The sequence below is a fragment of the Scyliorhinus canicula genome, chromosome 3, assembly GCF_902713615.1.
Source record: "Scyliorhinus canicula chromosome 3, sScyCan1.1, whole genome shotgun sequence".
Taxonomy (NCBI): Eukaryota; Metazoa; Chordata; class Chondrichthyes; order Carcharhiniformes; family Scyliorhinidae; genus Scyliorhinus; species Scyliorhinus canicula.
The window spans coordinates 95,636,203-95,664,003 of record NC_052148.1 but is presented as its reverse complement, the minus strand read 5'-3'; the positions used below and the strand labels follow the sequence as shown (position 1 = coordinate 95,664,003).

General features: G+C 44.5%; 1 protein-coding gene and 1 long non-coding RNA gene across 5 annotated transcripts in view; one reads left to right on the top strand and one right to left on the bottom strand.

Moving 5' to 3' along the window:
- The window catches only part of LOC119962822, a 271,981-nt gene extending 258,303 nt beyond the window's left edge, over positions 1 to 13,678 (bottom strand). Inside the window, exon 1 of the long non-coding RNA XR_005459975.1 lies at positions 13,604 to 13,678. This is a non-coding gene — a long non-coding RNA (uncharacterized LOC119962822). The remainder of the gene's footprint in view (positions 1 to 13,603) is intronic.
- LOC119962819 (interleukin-6 receptor subunit beta-like) overlaps positions 13,354 to 27,801 on the top strand; it is a 107,323-nt gene continuing 92,875 nt past the window's right edge. Inside the window, exons 1-2 of one of the 4 annotated variants that reach the window (XM_038790945.1) lie at positions 13,354 to 13,529; positions 24,621 to 24,885. Coding sequence is in view for 1 of the 4 variants with exons in the window: in XM_038790942.1 (XP_038646870.1) it covers position 13,529 (1 nt within the window). In the remaining 3 variants the exon portion in view is untranslated. Of the gene's footprint in view, positions 13,530 to 13,701; positions 13,810 to 24,620; positions 24,886 to 27,801 lie in introns of those variants that run through there. The other 3 variants (XM_038790946.1, XM_038790942.1, XM_038790944.1) reach the window with 3 other exon arrangements.

Here is a 27,801-nt window from a genome sequence, read left to right as displayed (position 1 = left end):
AGTTATCTCACGATTACTAACAGTGCCACGTGCTGGTCAGAGTAGAATCAGTTGGATATATGGGATGACTACGTGCCTGGAAAGATGGTGTGAGGGGAAGGGTTTCAGATTCCTGGGGCATTGGGACCCGTTCCGGGAAGTGGGACTAGTATTAATTGGACAGTGTTACGCCTGGGCAGGACTGGGACTGATGTCCTTGGCGGGGATGGGTAATGATATAGCTGAGATTACAGAGATACGGCTCTAAGGTGACCAAGGATGGGAACTAAACATTGAGGGCTATTTAGTGTTCGGGAAGGACAGACAGAAAGGAAAAGGTGGTGGAGTTGCATTGTTGATGAAAGAAAATACTGATACAGTATTAAGGAGATATTAGCACATGCGATCAGAAATATGGGTCGAGTTAAGAAACACCAGGGGCAAAAAACATTTGTGCGGTGGTATACAGACTACAAACCTCTGGTGGTAGTGTTGGGAATAGCATTAGACAGGAATTCAGAGATGCACGTGATAAAGGAACATCCGTGATTATGGGTGACTTTAATTTGCGTATTGATAAGAGTGAGTCAAATTAGTCACAGTACAAAAGAGGATAAATTTCTGGAGTCTATACGAGATGGTTTTACATTGAGGAACCAACAAGGGAACAGGCCACCTTGGACTAATTTAGTGCAATGGGAAGGGATTAATTGGCAGTCTACTTGTGGGAGAACTCTTGGGGACGAGTGACAAGTTCATAAGATACAAGAGCAGAATTAGGCCATTCAGCCCATCGAGTCTGCTCGCCATTCTATCATGGCTGATATGTTCATCTGCTACCTACAATGCTACAGACCAAGAGCTGGGTTACAAAATCAGCCAGAGCATCTCCTCCCTAGAACACTGACCTAGGAGCAGGAGTGGGCAATTTAGCCTTCGTAGCCTAAACACCTTCAATGTGATCATGGCTGATCCACTCCTGGCCTCACCTCCACTGTCCTGCCCGTTCTCCATAACCCTTCAAACCATTACCAATTAAAAATCTGCCTAGCTCCTCCTTAAATTTACTCACTGTCCCTTCATCCACTGCACTTGAATTTCACAGATTCACAACCCTTTGGGATAAGTCGTTTTTCCTCAAATCGGTTTTAAATTTGCTACCTCTTATTCTAAGATCATGACCTCTCATTTTAGAATGCCCCACAAGAGGAGGCATCAGTTCCACGTTTACTTTATCCATACCTTTTAGCATCTTGTATACCTCAATTAGATCTCCCCTCATTCTTCTAAACTCTACAGAGTATAGGCCTAAACTGCTTAATCGCTCCTCATACGACAAACCCATCATCTCTGGAATCAATCTAGTGAACATCCTCTGAACTACCTCCAATGCCAATTCCTCAATTAGGGGGTCCAAAACTGTGCACAATACTCCAGGTACGATCTTACCAATGCCTTGTCCAGTTCCAACCACACTTCCTTACCTTTGTACTCAATTATTTTTGCTATCAATGCAAACATCCACTTGCTTTCTTTATTACCTGCTGTATCTGCATGCTAGTTTTCTGTGACTCATGCACGAGGACACCCAGATCCCTCTGCATTGGAGCACCCCAAAGTTCTACCCATTTAGATAAGCTGATTCAGAGATATGAGTCCTGAATCTCAAAAAAATTAACTTTGATCATGTGAGACATAAGTTGGCCATGTTGGACTGTGAAACATTACTGAAAGTAAGGACAGTGTCAGGCAATAGCAGGCATTCAAAGAACGAATAGGTAAACTCCAAAAGTTGTTTATTCCTATTTGGTGCAAGAGTGGAAAGGAAACTGTGGCCAAACCATGGCTTACAATTGAAATTCGAGATAGTATTAAATTCAAAGAGGAAGCTTGCAAATTGGCAAGAAAAGCAGTAGACCTGAGGATTGGGAGCAGTTTAAAATTCAGCAAAAGCGGACCAAGGGATTGATTAAGAAGGGGAAAATAGAGGATGAAAGTAAGCTAATGGGAAACTTAAAAACTCACCGCAAAAGTTTCTATAGGTATGTAAAGAGAAAAGGATTGCCAAAAACGAATGTAGGCCCCTTAGTCAGAAACAGGGAATTCATAGCGAGGAACAAAGTAATGGCTGAGGAACTAAATTCACACTTTGCTTCTGTTTTCACAAAGGAAGACATGAATAATGTACCAGAAGTTCTGAGAAACACAAGTTTTAGTGAGGAGCTGAAAGAAATCAGTGTCAGTAGAGAAATGGCTTTGGGGAAATTAATGCGATTGAAGTTGGAAAAATATCCGGAGCCTATTAATCTTCATCCCAGAGTACTTCAGGAAGTGGCCCTAGAAATAGTAGATCCATTGGTGGTCATTTTCCAAAATTCTTTGGACTCTGAAATGGTTCTTACAGATTGGAGAGTAGCTAATTGTTTTTATTGTTTTTATTGGGTTTTATACATGATATATTTACAAACGTACACACAGAGAAACAAAAATTAAACAGAGGAAGTATATAAATAAAAAAAACAAAGAAAAATGTCATAACACATAGCAGTAAGGGGGGCTTTCTCCCCCATTCTCTCTGTTTTTATACAAAACAAACAAAACAAAACCAGGTGGAAGGGGCTCCTGGGTGCTGCCCCTGATGTCACTGGCATATCTTAGTCTTTTTTTTTTGTCCATTTGCCTCACCTTGGGCCGTCTGACGTTCCTTCTCCCTGTTCTTTCTTTCTCTCTTTTGCCTTGCTTTGCTTGTTCTGGTCGTTGTCGTTTCCTGCGCTCTCCCCCCAGGTTGTGTTCTCTCCTCTTTCCTCCCTTCTGGCTCCCCCCTGTTGTTCTCCTTCTCTCGTCCTGCCCCAGCCCTTCCCCCCACCCGCCCACCCCCCTTCTCTTCCACCCCCCCCCCCCCTCCCCTCCCATCCCCTTCTTCCCTGTTACTCCCCTTTCTGCTTAGTTTGGCTACCCACTCTTGCTCCGCCCCCCCCTCCCCCACTCACCCCCACCCACCCCCAGGTTGAGGGTAGCTAATTTTTAAAAAGAGAGGTAGAGAGAAAACAGGGAACTATAGACCAGAGAGCCTAACGTTGGTAGTACGGAAGTTGCTAGACCACTCTCAAGGATTTCATAGCACAATATTTGGAAAGCAGGGGCATAATCAGACAGAGTCAGTATGGATTTACGAATGGGAAATCATACTTGACAAATCTTTGAAGATGTAACTAGTAGAGTTGTCCAGGGAGGACTGGCGGATTTAGACTTTCAGAAGGCTTTTGACAAAGTCTCACATAGCAGATTACTATGTAAAGTTAAAGTGCATGGGATTGCGGGTAGTATTCCTGGTCAGTGGACAGGAAGCAAATCATTGGAATAAATGAGTCTTTTTCTGATTGACAGCCAGTGACTAGTGGGGTACCACAGGGATCTGTGCTAGGACCCCAACTGTTCGCATTATATATTAATGATTTGGAGGAGGGAACTAAATGTATTATCTCCAAATTCGCAGATGATACAAAGTTGAGTGGGAGGGTGAGCTATGAGGAGGATGCCGAGATGCTTCAGAGGGATTTGGGCAGGCTGAGTGAATGGGCATATGCATGGCAGATGCAGTATAAATGTGAGGTTGTCCGCTTCGGTAGCAAAAATAGGATTATTTGAGTGGGTGCAAATTGAGAGAGGTACTCAAGAGACCTTGGTGTCCTTGTGCATCAGTCGCTGAAAGTAAGCACTCAGGTACAGCAGGCAGTAAAGAAGGCAAATGGCATGTTGGCCTTCATAGCAAAATAATTTGAGTTTAGGAATAGGAATGTCTTACTGCAATTGTGTAGGGCATTGGTGAGGTCACACCTGGAGTATTGTGTGCAGTTTTGGTGTCCTTATCTGAGAAAGGATGTTCTTGCTGGAGGGAGTGCAACAAAGGTTTACCAGGCTGATTCCTAGGATGGCAGGACTGTCATATGAGGAGAGACTTAGTTGGTTCAGATTATATTCATTGGAGTTTAGAAGGGTGAGAGGGAATCTCATGGAAACTTATTAAATTCTAACAGGATTAGACAGGATAAATTCAGAAAGAATGTTCCCGATGGTGGGGAAGTCCAGAACTAGGGATCATAGTTTGAGGAATTCCCTACCACAGAAATTAGTTGAGGCCAAAACATTTTGTAATTTCAATAAGGAATTAGATATAGTTCTTGGGGCTAAAGGGATCAAGGGATATGAGGGGATGCGGAGGCGGGATCAGGGATTTGTGGTCAGCCATGATCATAATGAATGGTGGAGCAGGTTTGAAGGGCTGAATGGCCTCCACCTGTTTCTATGTTTCTATGGCACAGTGGTTAGTACTGCTACCTCACAGCGCCAGGGACCCAGGTTCAATTCTGGCCTAGGGTGACTGCGTGTGGAGTTTGCACATTTCTAACAGTGTCTGTGTGGGTTTCCTCCAGGTGCTCTGGTTTCCTTCCACAGTCCAAAGATGTACAAATTAGGTGGATTGCCCATAGTCAATGCCTGGGTTACGGTGGGAGAATAGGCCTAGGCAGAGTGCTCTAGGCAGTGCAGACCCGATAGGCCAAATTTCCTCCTCCTTCTGCACTGTTGGGATTCTAAGGATTCTATGAAATACAGAGAAGTACAACAGGTTTTCAGCATGGATGTATAAATGACATATTCAAGATAGCAAAGTGTTAATCTATTTTTGGTAAGAGGAAAAAGGAAGTCACTTAGACTTTGGAAAATGCGAGGCAAATAGAACTGGGAATGTAGATATTTAACTCAAAAGTTACATTTCTACACACATAATCGTCCCATCACCAAGACAGCCTAAATTCAAATCCGTAAAATCACCCATCTTTGATCCTGCCTCAGCTCATCTGCCATTGAAATCCTCATCCCTATTCTTATTATCTCTAATCTTGATTATTTCAATACTCTCCTAGTCAGTTTCCCAACTTACAAGTTCCATAAACTTGAACACTGTTGTTGGTAACCTACACCAAGTTCCATTCATTCAACACTCCTGTGCTGGATGACCCACACAGGTTCCCAGTTCAATGTCCTAATTTTAATATCCTCATTTGTGTTCCAAATCCCTCTATGACATCAGCCCTCTTTATCTTGGTAACCTGCTCAAGCCCTACATATCTCTGAATTTTTGTTATTCTTTTGCGGGACGTAGTTGCTAACTAGGCCAGCATTTTTATTACCTACCCCTACTTGCCCTTGAGACGTAGTGGTGAGCTGCCGCATTGAATTATTGAAGTCCATTTGGTGTAGGTACATCTGCAGTGCTGTTTGGGAGGACTTTCAGTATTTTGAACCAGTAAGTGAAGCAATGGCAATATAGTTCCAAGTCAGAATAGTATGTGGCTTGGGTGGTTCACATGTATCTGCTCCACCTGTCCTCTAGGTGGTGGAGGTCGCAGATTTGGAAAGTGCTTTTGAAGGAGCCTTGGTGCAGCGTATCATGCAGATAAGTCACACTGCTGCCACTGTGCATCAGTGCTGGAGGGAGTGGACATTGAAGATGGTGGGCGGGGTTCTCCGACCCTCCACGCCGGAATCACACTTAGCGCGGGGGCAGAGAATAGCCGTTCACGCCGGAACTCTGGCGCGACGGCGCTTCCACGATTCTCCACGGACCCACCAGTCGCGCACGCGCAGTCGACTCGGTGCCGGTCTGGGCCGTTGGGGCAGTCGACCAGCCGAACTCCCACCGCCATGGTTTACATCTGGTACTACCCGGCGGGAGCTCGGACCCACGGCGGCGGTCCTGGTGGGGGTGGGGGGTATCTGACTTGGGGCGGGGGGGGGGCCTCAGCAGTGGCCAGGCCCGCGATCGGGGGGGGGGGCACCAATCAGTGGGCCATCGCTATCTGTGGGGGACCTACCTTACTCCGCATGGGCCCGCTGTGTGGCTCCGCCATGTCGGCAGCGCCCAGGTCGAGGTGGGCCGCTGCGCACATGCACGGACTCGCTTGCGGCCGCTGTGCACATGCACGGCCGTGCGGTCTTAGACAGCAGGGCCACACCGGCAGCCCAAGTTGTGGGATGCACGCCGGGGCCCTGCTAGCCTCCTGGAAAACGTAGAATCACCCCAGACTTGAGGAAAAAAGTCCGGAGTAATTCTCCCCCGTTTTCCGGCGGGCGTGGGGACTTAGTCCCCAAAAGGGAGAATGCCAGCCAGTATCTACACTCCTCTAATTCTGGCCTCTTGTGCATCAGCGATCATATTCACTCCATTTTGCTGGCCATGTCTTCCATTGCCATGGCCCTAGGTTCCCTGAACCTCTCTACCTCATGTGCCTCTTTTAAGACACACCCTAACATTTATCACTTTGAACAAGCTTTTGGTCATTTGTTGTAATCTCTTATGTGGTTTAAAAGACAGCAAAAGTAAAATATGAGCAATTTTGTGGTTTGGATACGTTCTCCACTCAGAACTGGATTGAAACTGGCCAACCTAATTTCACAAATAATTCTTACAAGACAGATCTGACATTCACATCGACAAATTAACTGTTTGATAACCCATTGCGTAAACAATTTTCTAACTGGGCTTGACTTTTCGTCCGTGTCTTTTTAAATGTCCATAGGGACTACGAGCGAGATTCTCTGGTCTCCTTGCGGCCGGAGATTCTCTGGTTTTCGGCGGCCGGAGATTCTCTGGTTTTCGGCGGCCGGAGATTCTCTGGTTTTCGGCGGCCGGAGGCAGCCCGCCAACAGCTGGAAGGACTCACCCGTCAAATTAAATTATTTCACAGTGATATTACTTCCAAAATTTGTCATAGAATCTCTCGTCAATTATGTGGTTAAACCATTGTATTACGTTTGAAAAAACGCTATTTTTATTCTAAAAACTTGGCAATACAAGGCAGCGTGTAAGAGAGGATGTCCCCTCGCAACAGCCCTTTGCCGGATAGACCCTGAATCAGCGTTAATTGACATTCTGGTAATCGCAGTATTTTCCATGCCAGCTTTTGATGCAACAAATGGAGTTTGGTAATCAAAAAGTGCACAGAATAACCTGCAAAATAAAGCGACCTTTAATCCAACTTCAACAACAACCTGTTTTTCGAGTCTTAACCCCTCCTTCTCTGTCATGAAGATGTCTGCTACAGTTGTAAATGTTTTAATAAAATCAATTACTTTTCTGTAATTCACACGCCAACTCATGAACCATCTGATGATGACTCAATTTACTGGAAGGCCACATTTCAAGGGTCCCTGCCAGGAAGTGCTTGTACATTGTGCCGTAAGGCATTTACTGTTATTGCGACTCCTCCTCCATAACCTTTAACATCGAATTTTAAAATTCCAAAAATGCATCGTTAAACGCTCCCAGTTAGATTTTAAAAAACACACCTAAAGCAATACTTCACTTTGCCATCTACAAAAACACATTAACACTTTCTTTAAACTACTTTCCTTGCAGTTCCTTAAAAATCCTTACACAACAAATCCTTACTGGGTAGCACAAGTGGCTTCACAGCGCCAGGGTCCCAGGTTCGATTCCCCACTGGGAGTCTGCACGTTCTCCCTGTGTCTGCGTCAGTTTCCTCCCACAGTCCAAAGACGTGCAGGTTAGGTGGATTGGCCATGCTTAATTGCCCTTAGTGTCCAAAAAGGTTAGGAGGGATTATTGGGTTATGGGGATAGGGTGGAAGTGAGGATTTAAGTGGGTCATGCAGACTCAGAATAGCCTCCTTCTGCACTGTATGTTCTATGTTCTACTGAAGGAGGCCGTTCGGCCACCAAACCTCCTAAAGAGCACCCACCTATGCCCAATCCCCCACCCTTGCCCCATAACCCCATCTAGCCTCGGGACACTAAGGAGCAATTTTAGCACAGTCAACCCATCTAACCTACACATCTTGTGGACTGTGGGAGGAAACCCATGCACAGGGAGAATGTGCAAACTCCACAGTCACCCAAGATCAGGATCGAACCCGGGCCCCTGGTACTCTGAGGCAGCAGTGCTAACCACTATGCCACCATGCCGCCCTCCTTTACATTGCCTTTACTGGTCATCCACAGAACCACATTTAACCTCATAATTTCTATTCACAGAAACAATTGTAATTTAATGTATTGTATCACTTCCCTGGGCCCACCCAAAAATAATTGCAGCAACATTTTATTTTCTGCGTTTTGGTTTGGTTTGTTGAGTGTCCAGCATAGGTATTAGCCAATACTAGACCGAGTGGATAATTGGGAACCTAGATGTGTATAGAGATAAACTGGCAGAAGAGGCGAGAGGACATGAATTTAAGGTAATAGCAAAAGAACCAAAGGCTGGGATTTTCCACTGCCCCTGACCGTCTTTCCCATGACAGGCGTGGCGAGCCATTGGCTGCTGATGGGATCGTCCAGTCCTGCCAAAGTCTATGGGCTGCTGCATGGCTCACTGGCCCTGCAATGAGGGATCTACTTCGACTTGACCGGAACATCTTGCCGGTGGGAGGTGCTGGAAAATCACACCCAACATGATGAAAATATGTTCTCATGCAGAAAGTAGTTGGGATCTGGAATACTCTACCCAAGAGGGTGGTGGAGGTAGGTTCAATGGTGGCTTTCAAAAGGTAATTGGATAAGCACCTGATGACGAAAAACAATATTTGGAGAGTTACGGGAAATGGGTGAGAGTGGTTCTTGCACATTATGGGCCGAATAGCCACCTTCTGTGTTGTAATCTTTTTATTATTCTATAGTAAATCTATGGTAAGTAAATAAAAATTAAGTGGCAATGTTCTTGTGCACGTCATTACAAGACTAATATTTGCACAATGTATGTAATTTAACTTTTTTATCCATTCTTTGGTGAAATTATGGGAAAAACATTAATGTGCCCATATTTTTCAATCACTGTGGATGCTTTACTTCCTTGATTATTGAATGGTGGTAGATGTTTGTTGGTAGTATACCTGAGTGGAGTAAATGTCGCCTATATTGTGTGAGCATATGTAAGTTTTCTACTAAAATAAGAGCATATGATACAAACAGTGACATCCCTTTGACATTCAATCACACACCATCCTGACTTGGAATTGTATTGGCGTTCCTTCACTATCACGGATTCAAAATCCTGGAACTCCCTCTCTAATGTCACTGTTGGTCTTCTTACACCACATAGGACTGCAGCAGTTCAAAAATGCAACTCATCACCATCTTCTCAAGAGCAACTAAGGATGTGAAATAAATGCTGGTCTAGGCAGGGACACATACATCCCAAGAACAAAAAAAACAATGAAAACCTTTACCATCATTAACAAGAAACTAAACTGGACCAGTCATACAAATACTGTGGCTTCACGAGCAGGTCAGAGGCTGGAAATTCTGAATCACCTTCTGACTTCCCAAGGCTTGCCCACGATCAACAAGACACAAGACAAGGGTGTGATGGAATCCTCTCCACTTGCCTGGTGAGTGCAGCTCCAACAATACTCAGAAATTAAACACCATTGGGGACAAAGATGCCTACTTGATTAGCACTCATCTACCATCTTATACATTCACTCCATGCATCATCTATCCATGTGTGCCTCAGCACTCATCCAGGCAAAACACAATGCCTGCAATGTGTACCATCTATACAATTCACTGCAGCAAATCGCCAAGGCTTCTTTGACACCTTCAAACCTGTGATATTTATCAGCTAGAAGAACAAAAAAATGCAGGTGCATGGGAACTCAACAACAACTTATATTTGTATAGCACCTTTAACATAATGCAACTGCTCAATGCAATTCTCAGGAGCATTATAAAACAAAGTATTACACGGATCTACACAAGGAGATATTAGATCCAATGACCAAAAGCTTGGTCAAAGAGGCAGGTTTTAATGAGTGTCTTAAAGGAGGAAACCTAGAGGTTGTGGGGAGGGGGGGATTCCACAGCTTAGGACCGAGCCAGTTGCCTCAGTGCCAAGCTGTGAAATTCCCCCACCCCACTTCTCCACCTCTACCTTGCTTTCCTCCTTTATAACACAACCACCAACAGTGGAGTAATTATAACTGGGAATGAAAATGCCTGGTATGGCAACTGCTCGGCCCAGGACCGCAAGGAACTTCAGAGAGTCGTGAATACCGCCCAGTCCATCACACGAACCTGCCTCCCATCCATGGACTCTACCTACACCTCCCGCTGCCTGGGGAAAGCGGGCAGCATAATCAAGGATCCCTCCCACCCGGCTTACTCACTTTTCTAACCGTCCATCGGGCAGGAGATACAGAAGTCTGAGAACACGCACGAACAGACTCAAAAACAGTTTCTTCCCCACTGTCACCAGACTCCTAAATGACCCTCTTATTGACTGACCTCATTAACACTACACCCTGTATGCTTCATCCGATGCCAATGCTTATGTAGTTACATTGTATATCTTGTGTTGCCATATTATGTATTTTCTTGTATTTTCTTGAATTTTGTTTAATTCCCTTTTCTTCCCATGTCCTGAATGATCTGTTGAGCTGCTTGCAGAAAAATACTTTTCACTGTACCTCGGTACACGTGACAATAAACAAATCCAATCCAAATAAGGCCTGGATTAGAGAGATGCAGAGATCTTGAAATTGTGGCCTGGAGGAGATACAGAGAGGAGCAAGGCCATGGAAGGATTTGAAAAGAGGGATGAGAATTGCAACGTCAAGATGCTGATTGACCGGTACCAATCTATGTTAGCCAACACAGAGGTGATAAGAGAACAGGACTTTCCACAAGTTAAGACACAGTTTTGGGCGGCTTCACATTTATAGAGGGTAGAAGGTGGGAGACCAGCCAGGCATGTATTGGAATAGATTAATCTTGAGGCGAGAGACACCACCACCTGTGAGTTTCCGTCCATGTCCCATACCATTTTGACTTGGAAAAATACCACATTCCTTCATGCTGTTGGGTCAAAATCCTTGAAACCCCTAAGTTTCAGTGCTGTGGGTGTACCTACACCACAAAGACTGCAGCAGATAAAGAAGTTGGTTCAGGGATGGATAATAAATACAGTCCTTGTCAGCAATGTCCACATCCCATGAACAAAAAAGAGAACAATTATAACTATATCTTGAGTTTGTCACCAGTTCCTATTAGACAAAACTGGTTTTGGAGTCTTAAAACCAAATTTATGAGAAATCTACAAAAAACTCAGTTTGTGTTTGTTTAATACGTAGAATATGATCTTTTAACACAGGGCCAAAATATACTTCCTCAGGTGTGGTGCCCAGAACTGCTCACAGTACTCCAAGTAGGATCTAACCAGGGTTTTGTATAGCTGCAGCATAATCCCTGTGTCTTTATATTCCAATCCTCTAGATATAAAAGCTAGTATTCCATTAGCCTTTTTGGTTATTTTCTGCACTTCTTCCTGGCATTTTAAGGGCCTATGCATCTGAACACCCAAGTCTCTTTGGACATCCACCATACCTAACCTCTTTCCTTTTAGAAAGTACTCTGTTCTATCCTTTTTTGATCCAAAATGGATAACCTCATATTTGCTTACATTAAATTCCACCTGCCACAATTGCCAATTCACCGAGGCAGTCAATATCTCCTTGAAATTTTATGCTATCATCTAGGCTGTCTACAATGCCGCCTAACTTTGTATCATCCGCAAATTTGGATATATGACTTTCTATGCCATTATAATGAATAGTGTGATAATTTGAGCCCCATAACAGATTCCTGTGGTACACCACTAGTCACCTCCTGCCAATTAGAGTAATTACCCATTATCCGCACTCTTTGTCGCCTGCCACTCAGCCAATTTGCTAACCATGTCAAACATTTTCCCTCAACTCCATGGGCTTCCACTTTAGTAAACAGTCTCTTATGTGGCTCTTTATTAAGTGCCTTCTGGAAGTTATTATAAATGACATCCAGAGACATTCCCCTGTCCACTACCTTAGTCAACTCTTTAAACAATTCAATAAGATTAGTCAACCTTGACCTTCCCTTCACAAATCCATGCAGGCTCTCCATTGTGGAGATTGTGAAAAAGGATGTAAAAATGATGGATCCTTTTGGGAGCCTGAGGATCATGGTGCAGGGCTGGAACGAGAAGTTATTGCTGGAGATGCTCTAGAACAACTGAACAGGCAAGAGTGGAATCAAACAAGGATAATCTCACCAAGGTGGACAAAGGAAAAATGGCAAAGTGGATGGATGATGTGGTCAAGCATATTGACATTCCAAAATGGTGCAGTGGCATAATGCAGAACGTTGTTATTTATTGTTTCTTCCCTTCCTTCAATCTCTAATTCAGTCCTTGTGCATGAGCTGTCCCACCTTCTTCCAAGAAATGTTTTTATTCTCCTTTTGAGGGATGTGGGTGGCGCTGGCTAGGCCAGCATTTTTTGCTCATCCCTCATTGCCTTCAAGAAGGTGGTGGTGGACTGCCTTTTTGAACCACTGCAGTCCATTCCATGTGGCATTTAGTGCTCTTTAGGGAGGCACGGTAGCACAGTGATTAGCACTGGTGCTTCACAGTGCTAGGGACATGGGTTCAATTGCCGGCTTGGGTCACTGTCTGTGTGGAGTCTGCACGTTCTCCCCCATGTCTGCGTGGGTTTCCTCTGGGTGCTCCGGTTTCTTCCCACAAGTCCCAAAAGATGTGCTTGTTAGGTGAATTAGACATTTTGAATTCTCCCTCTGTGTACCCGAACAGACTCTGGAGTGTGGCGACTTGGGGATTTTCAAAGTAACTTCATTGCAGTGTTAATGTAAGCCTAGTTGTGACACTAATAAATATTATTATTATGGTTTACTAATTTTGTCCCATAATCCTGTATAATCTCTTCCTGTAGCTTTTCTTCATATTCTTTACGTTTGTTCTCAGTTTGACTTTAGTTATCTGCCCTGTAGATGCTAAATATTTTTTGAAGTTTAAAATTTGATCTAATCCTCCTGCTAATTCCAGGAACTGGAGACAGTACAGAAGTTGCGACCATTCTTCTTTCAAGTGGAAGGCTCGGGGGAGGTTCAATATTATGAAGGATTTTGATAAACAAAAGGACATAGATTTAAAGTAACTGATAAGAGGTGAGATGAGGAGAATTATCTTTATGTAACAAGTTGTGATCAAGAATGCTTTCCCTGAAAGGGTGATGAATGCATATTCAATACAATTTTCAGTCGCGAATTGGAGAAATACTTGGAAGGAGAGAGCGTGGCCTTTCAAAGAGTCACCAGAAGCAGAATGGCGCTACCAGAGCGGTGTGACTATAGCTTTCCATAAACTTTTTTTTCTCACTGGAATTTAACTATAGGTTTGTACAACTCATTGCTGAGGTTAAGATTTTAAAACACGATAATGAAATTTCCTGCAATCAGGTGCTGGAGCGACAAAGAAGGCGGTGTGTTTGAACAGCCGCTGGTGTGGGCGTGGTGTGAAGGAGTCAGTGGTGGTGGGCGGCCAGCCAGCAGGGAGATGCTGGCTGACAGGCAGCGGGGCGGAGGCAAAGCGCGGCCTGCGGATTTACCCAGTCTTTTATCAGTTACTAACACAACCTTAGCGAACTTAATTCCGCCGCAGGGCGGGCGGAGGCGGCTGGAATACCGAACAATGAAGTAACACAGTAAGTACAGTGCAATCCACAGCTCTATAATAGATTCTCGATCATATATAGTTTAATGGTTTTGTTTTACATACGGTGTCCGACTCTGGGCGTTGATGGGAAGGAGTTGCCGTGGTGACGCAAGCCTCGTGCAGCTGGTGGCAGCAGGCAGGCACTGCGCTTGCGCACTCAGTTTGGTGACGCAAGTGTCTGCGGCTGGGCGCTTCTGGAGGCTTCGTTGAACCACCGAGTGACCGGGGCCCCTGTCAGGAGGTACCGGGAGCAACCGGACAGACAGCCGGTACGTGTTGTTCGGCTACCCGCAACTTGTGTTGTTTAGTTTGTTGTGACAGTCTTCATACAGGAAAGAGTCTCCGCTGGGAGTGGCCGTTGTGCGCCTGTTTTTCTTCTTCTTGTACTTTTGGTCCAGTGTTAACCCGGTCCGATTTCATAATCGAGATTTCTCATTTCCAGTCACCGCCGCCAACCCCCAATTTCCAAAAAAGATTGGGGGGGGGGGGGGGGGAATCTTCGGAGGCAGCGTGTGAAAGTGAGAGTTGCAGCATGATGTAGCAATTGATCAACGTTTCTTTAAGCCATTTATAGTAGTAATGTGCTCCTCATACTCGAGAATTATGCAAGTAAGGAAGGCTTGTTTATACATAGCCTCTTTAACATCTCGAGACTTCCCACAACGTTACTTTTTGAAGTGCAATCTCTGTTATGATGTCGGAGTAGTTCGTGTTAGATGAGCGTACTAATAATCAGGCAGGCCAAAATGTTACTAAAACTGGCTACTCCAAACCCCACATAACCATGTTCTTGGATGGGATTCTCAAAATCCTTGTGTTTTATAGAGTCATAGATGTTTACAGCATGGAAACAGGCCCTTCGGCCCAGCTTGTCCATGCGCCCAGTTTCTATCACTAAGCTAGTTCCACTTGCCTGCATTTGGTCCATATCTCTCTATACCCACCCTGCCCATATAACTGTCTAATTGCTTTTTAATGGACAAAATTGTACCCACCTCTACTACTGTCTCTGGCTGCCAATTCCAGATGCTCACCATCCTCTGAAGAAATTTTCCCTCTGGTCTCTTTTGTATCTCTCCCCTCTCCCTTTAAACCTATTACCTCTAGCTCTAGACTCCTCTACCTTTGGGAAAAGATGTTCACAATAGCACACTTGTATAGTAAGCTTTTCACTTCTCTGACTCCAGCATGCCATTATGGGCTGTCCTTATTTTGGGTTTCCCAAAGTTAAATGCCCCTGTGTACTGCTTCAGGTGGATTTTTAATTTAACTTTCTAACATCATTTGCCGTCCACCAGTTGTTCATATTGTGTGTATTGCTTTTATTGCATCTCTATTTACCCTCGACAGATCATGATCTTGTTTCAATTGGTGTTGCTGGAATTGCAAATCCATTGCAATTTCTGATTATTGCAGGGGTAATAAGTACTAAAATCAAACCTAAATTCCTTCTAGAGTGTGACATTGCATATTTTAATTGTCTTGAAAATGGAGACTGGCCTTTGCGATACCATTTGTATCCCATGAATTGGCTGGCCCGAACTGGCAAATCATTTAATTGACTTCAGTGTCTCCAAACTGGAGATGAGGGGAAAAGCAACTAGTAGTCCCAATCTTTGTCTTTACATAGTATTTCCTGATTGAAAATACCTCTGAATATCAGATAAAACAATAGGAGACTGTTGTAATGCAACCTATAACCAGACAGTGTACTGACAATGTCTTGACTCTCAGATGAGTATTTAGTGACAAATACCGAAAGGCAGCTGGCCCCAGTAAAACGGTTTTCCAGCAAGTAAGTACCGTCTGGGTAGGATCAGAATAAAGGGAATAAGAAAAGTCTGTCAATTGCGTATCAATGTCTCCACGAATAAACCCAATAAGGAAATTAGAAATTTATTTACTTGACGGTGGTTACTCCAAGCGGTGATCGTTTGCAGGGTTTACTCTGAGCCCATGGTAACACTGGATCTGCTCAAGACTGTGGATTTTCACCTTCGCTTTTCATCCCCGATATAAATGATTGTTGATTAGAGTTTGATGATACAACAATCCTAAGTATGCTGATATGGTACTTGTGGACTTCATAAGCAATAGTCAAGGAAACTATAGGAACTCAGCAAAGAAGCTTGTAAAATAGTGCAATAACAATTCTTTTAAACTGAACGAAAATAAGACAAAATAATTAGTTAGAAACTTCAGGGGGGAAAAAAGTTAATTTTGTTCCTGTGAAAATTCATGATAAAGACATTGCAATTACAAACTAAAAGTATCTAGTTACAATTGGAGGGAATACTGTATACATGTGGTAACCGAGGGACATAAGCAATTAAACTGCCATGGAAAATTTAAATTCTTTCACGTAGATCCCACAATTCAGCTGTAGTTAAGTGTGCTAACACAGTTGGATATCTTGCCTGTTACTTGGAGGTGTCTCAGGACGATAATACATCAGCAGAAATAGGCCCCAAGGCCCATCGAGTCTGCTCCACCATTCAATGAGATCATGGCTTACCTGATATTATCGTCAACTCCACTTTCCTGTCTTATGCCTAGAACCCTTGATTCCCTTACTGATTAAAAATCTGTCCAGCTCAGCCTTGATCATACTTTTCACTACTCTCAAGAGAAAAAAAATCCTTCTCATCTCTGTCTTATGGGCGACCACTTATCTGAAATTATTCCCTTTGGTCCTAGACTCTCCCACAAGAGGAAACATTGTCTCCGCATCTACCCTGTCAAGCCCTCTGAGCATCTTGTCTGTCTCAATAAAGTCACCTCTCATTCTTCTAAACAACAATGAGTACAGCCCCAATCTAGCCAACCTCTCCTCATAAGAAAATTCCTCTGTACCCGGGATCAACCTAGTGAGCCTTCTCTGGACCACCTCCAATGCCAGTATATCTTTCCTTCGATAAGGGGACCAGAATTCTTCACAGTATTTCAGATGTGATCTGACTAGTACATTGTATTGTTTGAGCAGGACCCCCCCTCATTTTATACTCCATTCCCTTTGAAATGAAAGCAAACATTCCATTTACCTTCCTTATTTCTGCTGCTAGCTTTTAATGATTTATGCACGAGGTACTCCCAAGTCCCTCTGTGCTGCATGCAGTTTTCTGCAGTCTTTCTCCATTTAAAAAGTTGACTCTGTTATAAGAGTGCACAGACTATTGACTCGGGCAGTATTGGAAGAACAAATCTTTCTTGACAAAATCTGCTCTCAAAGAATCTTGCTGAACATTAGGAGTGTCGTGAACAATGAGAATCACCACTTGTTTCAGCATCACTGCTGATTGCATTCAGAGAAAAGGCTACAATTCTTCAGATGCAGGACATATTGGCCCTTGAACTTTACCCTTCTCCGAAAGAACTTTTAATAGAAATATGATTATATAAATTAAGATATGCACCCATGGTGGGACTCGCTTCTTGTTTTTAATGCCTTGGAACAGTCTTTATACATATTTTAATTAGAGTTGGACCTCTGTGACAGAGTGATTTTCTCTTTATTGTTACTGTTCATTAAATGTAATTTTTTAACAAATGAATTTCCGTATGGACAATGAAATTAAATTGGTCAGTTGTTTAAAATGTGGAACTTGGCACTGTAGGAATTGCATTCAAAAGCAAAATAGACAAATATGAGAGGAAAGGAGATAGATAGAAGGAGGCAGGTGAAATGGGAAGGAAATGTATGGAGTGCAAAATGCCAGCACAGACTAGTTGGGCCAAATAGTCTTCCATATGCTGAATATTTTAGTTAATTCTACATATAACAAGTATACCGTTTTGGATGCTGTGGGGGGAGTGACCTACTGGGTGAAGGCCCTAGCGGCCAGGTCTCTGGCACTGAACCTGGCTCTATGGCTCAGAACGAAATGGAGGAAAATAGAAAAGCAATAGTGATAGGAGACTCGATGGTTAGGGGCAGCACGGTAGCATTGTGGATAGCACGATCACTTCACAGCTCCAGGGTCCCAGGTTCGATTCCGGCTTGGGTCACTGTCTGTGCGGAGTCTGCACGTCCTCCCTGTGTGTGCGTGGGTTTCCTCCGGGTGTTCCAGTTTCCTCCCACAGTCCAAAGATGTGCAGGTTAGGTGGATTGGCCATGATAAATTGCCCTTAGTGTCTAAAATTGCCCTTAGTGTTGGGTGGGGTTACTGGGTAATGGGGATGGGGTAGAGGTGTTGACCTCGGGTAGGGTGCTCTTTCCAAGAGCCAGTGCAGACTCGATGGGCCGAATGGCCTCCTTCTGCACTGTAAATTCTATGAAATTCTGTGGTCACGAGCGAGACTCCCAGAAGGCATGTTGCTTCCCGCATGCCAGGGTCAGGGATGTCTCGGATTGAGTCTACATGATTCTTAAGGGGGAACAACCAGAAATTGTGGTGCGCATAGGCACCAACGACATAGCTAAGAAAAGGGATGGGGATCTAAAAAGTGATTTTAGGGAGTTAGGTTGGAAGCTAAAGAGCAGGACCAGCAGAGTAGTAATCTCAGGATTGCTAATGGTGCCACGGCCAAGTGAGACAAGGAACAGAGAGCGAGTGCAGCTGAACACGTGGCTACAGGGCTGGTGCAGGAGGGAAGGCTTCAGATATGTGGATCATTGGGCTACCTTCTGGGGAAGGTGGGACCTGTACATGAAGGTCGGATTGCACGTAAACTGGAGGGGCACCAATATCCTGTGTGGGAGGATTGCTAGAGCTCTTCGGGAGGGATTAAAATAGTTTGGCACGGGGGGTGGGAACCAGAGCAATGGATCAGAGGATAGGGTAGACATTGAACAGGCAGAAATAGTATGCAGAGAGTCTGAAAGGAAGGATAGACATTTGATTGGGCAAAGTTGCACTCAGTGGAATGGGTTAAAGTGTGTCTGTTTCAATGCAAGGAGTGTCAGGAGTTCCACAAAGACAAAGAAGGAATGGTAAGGTGAAAGAGCCTTGGATGACCAGAGAAGTGGAGCTTCTAGTCAAGAGGATGAAGGAAGTTTATGTAAGGTTGAGGAAGCTAGGATCTGGTAGGGCTCTAGAGACTTACAAGGTAGCCAGAAAGGAACTCAAAAATGGTCTTGGGAGAGCTAGAAGGGGGCATGGAAAGGCTCTGGCGGGAAGAACTCTCACTTATGTGAGAAATAAGAGAATGATCAGAGTGAGAGTAGGGCCGATCAGGGATAGTGGAGGGAGCTTGCGCCTGGAGTCTGAGGAGATAAGGGAGGCCCTCAATGAATATTTTGTTTCAGTATTCACTAGAGAGAGGGACCTTGTTGCTCATGAGAACAGTGTAAACCAGGTTAATAGACTCAAACAGGTTGATATTAAGAAGGAGGATGTGCTGGAAATTTTGAAAAATATCAGGATAGATAAGTCCCCTGGGCCTGATGAGATATACCCAAGGTTTCTATGGGAAGCGAGGGAGGAGATTGCTGCACTGTTGGCAATGATCTTTGCATCCTCACTCTCCACTGGAGTAGTACCTGATGATTGGAGGGAGGCGAACGTTGTTCCCCTGTTCAAGAAAGGGAATAGTGAAATCCCTGGGAATGACAGACCAGTCAGTCTTACGTCTGTGGTGAGCAAAATATTGGAAAGGATTCTGAGATAGGATTTATGATTATTTAGAAAAACATAGTTTGATTATAAAGATAGTCAGCATGGCTTTGTGAGGGACTGGTCATGCCTCACGAGCCTCATTGAATTCTTTGAGAATGTGACAATACACATTGATGAAGGTCGGGCAGTGGATGTGGTGTATATGGATTTCAGTAAGGCATTTGATAAGGTAGGCTAATTCAGAAAGTTGGGGGGCTTTGGATACAGGGAAATTTGGCTGTCTGGATACAGAATTGGCTGGTCGAAAGAAGATAGCGAGTGGTAGTGAATGGAAAGTATTCCGCCTGGAGGTCGGTGACCAGTGGTGACCCGCAGGGATCTGTTCTGGGACCTCTGTTCTTTGTGGTTTTTATAAATGACTTGGATGAGGAAGTGGAAGGGTGGGTTAGTAAGTTTGCCAATGACACAAAGGTTGGTGGAGTTGTAGATAGTGTTGAGGGCTGGTGCAGGTTACAACAGGACATTGACAGGATGCAGAGCTGGTTTGAGAAGTGGCAGATGGAGTTCAACCTAGATAAATGTGGTGATTCATTTTGGAAGGTCGAATTTGAATGCTGAATACAGGGTTAAATGCAGGATTCTTGGAAGTGTGGAGGAACAGAGGGATCTTGGGGTCCACGTACATAGATCACTTAAGTTGCCACCCAGGTTGATAGGGTTGTTAAGAAGGCGTGTGGTATGTTGGCTTTCATTAACAGGGGGATTGAGTTTAAGAGCTGCGAGGTTTTGCTGCAGCTTTATAAAACTCTAGTTAGACCACACTTGGAATATTGTGTCCAGTTCTGGTCGCCTCATTATAGGAAGGATGTGGATGCTTTGGAGAGGGTGCAGAGGAGATTTACCAGGATGCTTCCTGGATTAGAGGGCATGTCTTATGAAGAAAGGTTGAGGGAGCTAGGGCTTTTCTCACTGGAGCGAAAAAGGAAGAGAGGTGACTTGATACTGGTACAAGATGATGAGATGCGTGGATAGCCAGAGACTTTTCCCAGGGAGGAAATGGCTGTCACGAGGGGACAGAATTAAATGATGATTGAAAGAAGGTACAGGGGAGATGTCAGAGGTAGGTTCTTTACACAGAGAGTGGTGGGTGCGTGGAATGCACTGCCAGCAGAGGTGGTGGAGTCAGAGTCATTAGGGATATTTAAGCGACTCTTGGACAGGCACATGGATAGCAGTAAATTGAAGGGGTGTAAGGTTAGGGTGATCTTGTATTAGGATAAATGGACGGCACAACATCGTGGGCCGAAGATACTGTACTGTTTTCTATGATGGCTTGTCATAATAGAATCTTACAGCACAGAAGATCACCATTTGCCGCATTCCTATGCCAACTCGTTGAAAGAGGAACCAATTATGGTTGTTCACGAGCATTATTTAGTCCCTCAGGCCTGTTCCACCATTCAGTGAGACCATGTTTGATTTACAACATAACTCCACATACTCGTCTTTGAATTATCATCTGTACATTCTAGATTTAGAATTAACAGTTCATCTCGAATCAGTTGCTGTTTATAAACTCTTATCATCCTTTGTGTGTAGAATTTCACTCCTGAAAGGCCCAGCTCTATATTTTAGATTGTGCCCCTAATGACTCCAACTGACTCAGACACGGTAGTATCTATTCCCTTTTAATATCTTGAGCACTTCAATCAAAACACCCTGGAATCTAAATTCCGGGAAATAAAAAATGTAAACGTAAAATGTAAATGTCACCACATAACCAGAGGTGTACAGGCTGCTCTTCCCTTTGAAAGCTGACTGTTGGTGATTTAACCTGAGGCTCACCACACCTCGGGTGAAGGGCAAGATTGAGAAGGATAGGGGTTTCATGAATAAACTCAGCCGGTATGGGAATTGGACCTGCGCTGTTGCATTGTCCCGCATCACGAACCAGCTAACTGACCCCCTACTTTCTTCAGTCATCCTGTTTGGTTTCATGAGTGCCATATATATAAACTCCAATTTATCTATCTGGTACAGTAGTGCAGTGGTTATGTTACTGGACTAGTATTCTAGAGATCTGGTCTATTCTAGAGATCTGGTCTATTCTGGAGAATGACCATTCAACCATGCCACAATCGCAATTTGAATTCGGTTTTTAAAATAATTAAGTGGTTGCATTAAAAATAGCAGTGAAGCTGTTGTTCTAGGAAACCCAGCACTTTTTCTAGAGGGATGCTACTTGCTGTACTTTTAAGTTCAAAGCCCCTATGCAATGTTTGTTCGGTCTCGACCAGACCTGCACACATCAAGCAAGTACCCATGATATATAACGGAAGTTATTGTCATCATGCATCACTTTAAGGCAGACTGCCTGCAGGATAGAAATAATTTCACTTCAAATTCCTGTGGCACTCAACCATTTGGGGTTGAAATTGTGTTCTTTTGATAGTAATGAATACAACATACGAAAAATCTTTCTGTTTGTTAAAGTAAATGTTATATAACATTATTAAATACTGGACTGAGAAATTTCATACAGGTGCAAGCATTACTGCTATCACACTGCAAGATTCAAAACCAGGTTTCCTAGCTTGAGTGTTGGATCCAGACGCGCGACCAGAAGGAAACAATGATGGAGGCAAAATAAAAAGATTTAATCACAATACAATATACATACTCCACTCCCCAAAGGGTTCTCCCACCCCGAGCCACATCGGGACAGGAATTTCCACCAGTCCTTCCTTGTTAAGAGGAAGCCCCCTTAACGAGGAAGCTCTTATTCCGAAAAGGTCATGGGGTACCTAATAGCCCATACCCGTGACCTTCCTGAGAGTTATAACACTCCTCTTTTCCCATCCCGAAAGGCCTAAACGGCGCCGTGACTGATTGAGCAGGATGTCTGGTCCTTTTCACCCTGGGCTGGCGCTTGGGCATTGTGTGTTTGGGACCTGGCGGCATGTAGCGCACATGGGACTACCTAACTGAGCACCGCCACCACAGTTTGACCTGTATCTGCGCCCAGGTCCTCGGCCACCGCAGACGGTTGCATCTCCATCTCGGAGTCAGAAGACGAGGTGTCAGCGTCCTGGGGGTCTGGAACCAGCGGAGGTGTTTCTGGGGCATCCGAACAAGGGTCGGCCAGTTCTGGAGTACGGCCACGGAGGTGACCCACGTGCCTATCAGATTCCTGGCTGTGTGCCCGTATCATAGTGTCATAGAATTTACAGTGCAAAAGGAGGCCATTCAGCCTATCGTTTCTGCACTGCCCCGTTGAAAGAGCACCCTACTTGAGCTCATGTAGGAGACTTGTCCCGTTCGTTTAAGTATAACACCCAGGATCCACATAGCTCCATCTCTAAGTTCCAGGCGAAAATCATCGAAGAGGCTTGCATTTGCCAGAGTCTAATTTTGGACCAATCATGCCTGCTATGGACCTTCCTGCCAATAACTGGTAACACGAGGCTCTGACACATGTGAAGGTGCCGTCCCATTAGCAGTTCTGATGATGCCATCCCTGTGTGGGTGTACAGCATCATTCTGGAGCAAAGAAATGCCAGATGCGTTTCAATGTCTGGACTTCTCGCTCAGCCAAACCATTCAGCAAGTGGTATGGTGCGCTGCGGACATGACAAATCCTGTTGGTTCGTAAAAAGGTCCTAATTTCCGTGCTGGTGAACGCCGTCCCGTTGTCAGAGATGAGGATTCCAGTATGCCGTGTATACTGAACGTCTGGTGGAGTCACTTGATCATGGCCTTGGCGGTTGTCGAGATCATCCTGTGAAAGTCCATCCACGGAGTGGACTTCGACCAGAATCAAGTACAGTGATCCCTGGAATTGACCTGTTGACGTGAACAGGGCCATTCTGGCCACTTCCAAGAGTGTAGGGATGCTGCCGGCGGACGCTTCTGGTGCTCCTCGCACTGGCTATACTTGGGCACGTTTTACGATATCTGTGTTGATGCCAGGCCACCACATGTAGCTGCAGATCAGCATCTTCACTTTCAAGACCCTGGGATGGCTATTGTGGAGATCCTTCAAAATGGGGCCGCAACATTTTGTCGGGACCACGAAGCATGTCCCCCACAGTAGGACCCCGTCGCGATGCTGAGTTCCGCGACCTTCGTCGCGAAAGCTCTCAGGTCGTCAGACAAAGTGTGGTGCTGAGCCCCATACAATATGATATGCCAACTGGGGGTCTCTGGGTTCAGGTCCTGATTTGGGATGCATTAACAGGCCATGTATCCATAAAATGTAAAACCGCAGCAACTTTGTTGGCGCAAGCGGGCATCCGTGGCCTGGTCGCCGGGGAAAGTCTGCTTCCGCATGAGGGATCATCGTCCTGGGCAGTGTTCCAATACATAGTCGTAGGCTGCCAACAACAAACCCCATCATTAATTTTTTGCGGACGTAAAGGGAAGGATCGCCTTGTCCTCCTTGAACAACCCCAGCAAAGGCTTGTGATACGTCAGAACTGATAGCATTTCTAAAGACGTATTGATGGAATTTCTTCACCACAGACACTATAGCCAAACCTTCCTCAATCTGGGTGTAATTTCGCTCTGCTGCTGTGAGTCCAAGAAGGGACGGCGATGGGCCGTTTTGTGCTATTGTCCATCCAGTGGGCCAAGACTGCTCCGATGCCATAAGGTGAGGGGTCGCAGATGAGTATCAGTGGCTTGGCGGGATCGAGGTGTGTAAGCAGCCGCCAGGATGGGAATTGCTTTTTTACCAAGGCTGCCTGCTGTGGAGGGCCGACATCTATGCCTGACCCTCCTTCAGTAACCCGTGTAAGGGGGCCAGCAGGGTCACTAGATTTGGGATAAATTTCCTGTAATAGTGAAGGCCGAGAAAAGAACCAAGTTCCGTGAGCCCCTCCGAACGGAGGCCGAAGGGATTGCTGTCTCCTTGTCCTTGACCAGGTGAAGACTGCTGCAGTCCGCGCCGTAACCAAGGTACATAATGTCCCGGGCATGGGACCAAACATTAGTGGACGAAAAATGTCTGAGCACCTCATCAAGGTTCTTCAAGTATTCCTGGTCCGACGTCCCAGTGATCAGGATATCATCAAGATAAGCCGTGACTCTGGGGCACCCCCCCCCCCCGTCTGTTTTCCACGACACGCTGGAATATTGCGCAGGCCGATGATGCCCCAAAGGGTATTCCAGTACAGCGATTTTCAAGGTGTTGGTTGCGGCCCCAGATGGGCCGCCGAATGGTGTAAAATAGGTCGGCAAAAGGTCACCAAAATGATCCCTAAATATCGCCTATGTTTACTGCTCTCTCTCTCGGTAAATTCTCATTGTGTTACAGTGTGTGACCACGCGAGGCTGATTAAGAACTGCTCCCGTGGACTTCCTTGCTTCTCTGGGCCAGACCATAGTTGTGCAGTTTTCAGTCAGAGACCTCTAAAATTCTCTTTGGCTGGCATATCCTGCTACTGTGTTCAGCGTCAAGATCTGTATTATTTCTTGAGTTCAATGTGTTACTAACAAACCCCATGCGTCTTTTATCATTCTCTCAGTTAAACTGAACATACAGCCTCCTCCAGCCCGACAAGCCCCTATGTCCACTGCTTCCACTTGCGAATTGTCTCTCCACACCAGGGCTCTTGTCCTTCAAGAACACGTCCCCAAGCATCCCTCTCTGATGTGTGGCTACATAGATTCCAGCAGTTGAATCGGTTCCTCTACAGCAAGAACTTTGCATCTACCTTTATCAGGACTTGAATTGTTCGCCGAAGATGGGATTAGCTGGCGACTAAACTGTACTTGTGCATACCGGAGCCGGTCGGTACAATGTTGCATGTGTGTGCATGTTTTGCATATTGTTTTTTAGCAAGCTTTCAGTCTGTTGCATGATTACCTGGGAAATCGTACTAACAGGCGTCCAGTGACATTCTGTCTGACCGTGTTTTTCATTCAACAATACAGGCTCCTGTTGCTGAAGTTGAAGTTTTGCGTTTAATTTCATATCTGTGGTCGTGTTAAGTTTTGAACACATGAACATGATGTTGTGAAATATTAAGCCTGTTGATCTTTCCAGCTTTTGCAAGCAACTTATCAAATGCTAATAATGGGTGTGAAGAAACAAAATAATCAAATAATCCTGAGGACACCCTTTAGCCTCAGGGTGGAGCTGTCGTTTAAGATGAAACGGCAACTCAATTTACAAATTTAGATTCAATAATGCATAAGTGCCAACAATGAGTGCGGCATTTTAACAGTAATTATGGAGAATCTTTTGTAAATGTGGTGTGGGTCACGATAATTGGCCATTCTGTAAATCTGGGTCGCTGGAACAAAGTCTAGTAAGTTCATGCAACCTGCGATGCGTATTTCCCGTTACAAATTATCTTGATCCCAGGACCAAGATAAGCGTGGCTCATCGAGAGTTGTGAAGGTGTGGCCTCCGCTGAGCCGTGCATAAAGGTTTTGTATCCCGGGACCATGGGTGGCACGCTAACATAGTGGTTAGCACGGTTGCTTCACAGCGCCAGGGACCCGTGACAGCATGGGTTTCCTGTAGGTACTCCAGTTTCCTCCCGCAGTCCAAAGATATGCCGCTTGGGTGGATTGGTCACACTAAATTGCCCCGTAATGTCCAAACGTTAGGTGGGATTGCGGGGATAGGGTTGCGTTTTGTAGTTCAGTTTTGGTCTATCTGTAAGCAGGCGACCAGATTCTCTCAAAGCAGTTTAGTTCAAAAGATTTTGCCTGTGAACAGAACAGCAGTTTCTGAAAAGGCTGGCAGGTTAAACTGTAGTTTGACACACGCAAGAATCTGCAAGCTGTTTCCTGAAGGATCTCACTCTAAAGCAGTTCATCCAAGATATTTCTTTACAGTAAATATTCTTGGGTCTGATAGCTGTATTTAAAAGTGGGCTGTATATTAATGTGGTTTTTGACTTGAGGTGCGTTTTGCTTGAGTGGGCACAGAAGATTGCAGTTAAGAATTATATTGTTAAGCATTGTTTAACTAGTAATTATAGGCTATTTTCTTTATGATGTAAAAGTTAGTTTTCAGACTGTGTTAATAATCAAGTTTGTTTTAATGCACCATATCCCTATTTATGGATGGAATTGCTCCTCACTCCTGGAGCAAAGTATCCTTTCCTCACAGTCTTACAAATTAAGTAAACTATTGAAGTTTCTGTCTGGTATCCTAGCAATTGTTAGGTCTGATCCGGGACCGTAATAACCCAGCTAATCAAAGTATTTCTGCCCGTCGAGTCTGCACCGAACATGCTCTTGATGAATCCACAAATATACAAAATAACATTATGTAATTGTGAAAGAAGAATTGTTGACTTTAGTGGTGCCCAAAAAAGCAACTCGTGGTGTTTACTTAGTGGAAGTACTTGTCAACCCGTCGGTGTTGCAACGGATGGAGCAACTGCAATGGCGGGGAAACATGTCAGTCTAATTGCGCTCTAGAAGTGATCCAAAAGGTTTTCATCACTCATTGTGAATGTCTAGGCAGCCAGATACTTGCAAGTACAAAAATCCGCTCAAATGGGAAGACTCACTGTTGGTTGAAATATTTTATTGAATGGCAGGATCTCCAAGACAAGCCTGCCGATGTCTCTTTCTATTGCAAATCGAGGTGGTTATCAGCCATCAATGTCTGAAATAGGTTTGTGGAACTGTTGAAGCCTTTCATTGCTTTTCTTGAGGAAAAGAAAAAATCGTACCACAGCTGGAAGAATGCGAATGGATACAGAATCTGATGTTTTTCACTGATGTGCAGCACAAACTCGCAACTTGCCAAAGGCAGGAGAAGATTATTTCTGACCTTGTCAAAATAATTTTCAGCTTCCAGAATAAAATGAGGCTTTTGCAAAAGACTCCTGTCAAGAAACGTCAACCACTTCCTTCACCTCAAAAGAAAAGTAAACACGTTCCCTGAATTTGAAGCATTTAGATCACAAAGGCAAATAATACAGAGATAAATTAGAAGGGCTGCTTGATAATTTGGAATCAGGTTTGATGACTTGCAGAAGTTCAGATCCTGCCTCTCCTTTCTTGTAAACCCATTCATGGTTGATGTGGTTAATGATGGCTGTGGGAGTCTCAAACCTTTGGCTGTAGAAACATCTGCTGTAGAAATTGAACCATTAAACTTGCAGGAGGTCCAGGGCCTAAATATGATGCATAAACCGAGCAACAAATTTTCCTCCCCTCATGAAAACCAGTATCAGCATATTGCTATGAATTGATGTACTCCAGAATTAAATTTCTAAAATTGAAACATCTTACAGTTCTTTCAAATCAACACCTGACGGAACTCTTTCGTACAGCCGTGGCAACATATCAGTCGGAATTTCAAAGACTTATGCCCAGGATGGAGACCCACAAGACCTCTTGCTGCTCTCTAACATCTGAAGATTACCGTATGCAGCTGTTGAGTTCAGTAAATTTAGCCACCTTTTATTAAAAAGTAACTTAGTATTCCACTTGGAATATTGAGATTGCTGATGCCATGTAAAAAGACTAAATAAGAAATCTCTCGTCACTGTCGACCATCTGTGAGCAGTCCATAATTGAAAGAAAGATTTGAAAAACCAGCTTCTCCAATCTTTTGGCAGAAGCAAATACATGGAGACAAAACCTTGTTGTATATTAGCTCTTATACTTGGAAATTATGCATCTTGCAGGTGCTCCGATCTGTGGTTGTGGCAGAAAAGGTCTACTTGTCCAACTGAG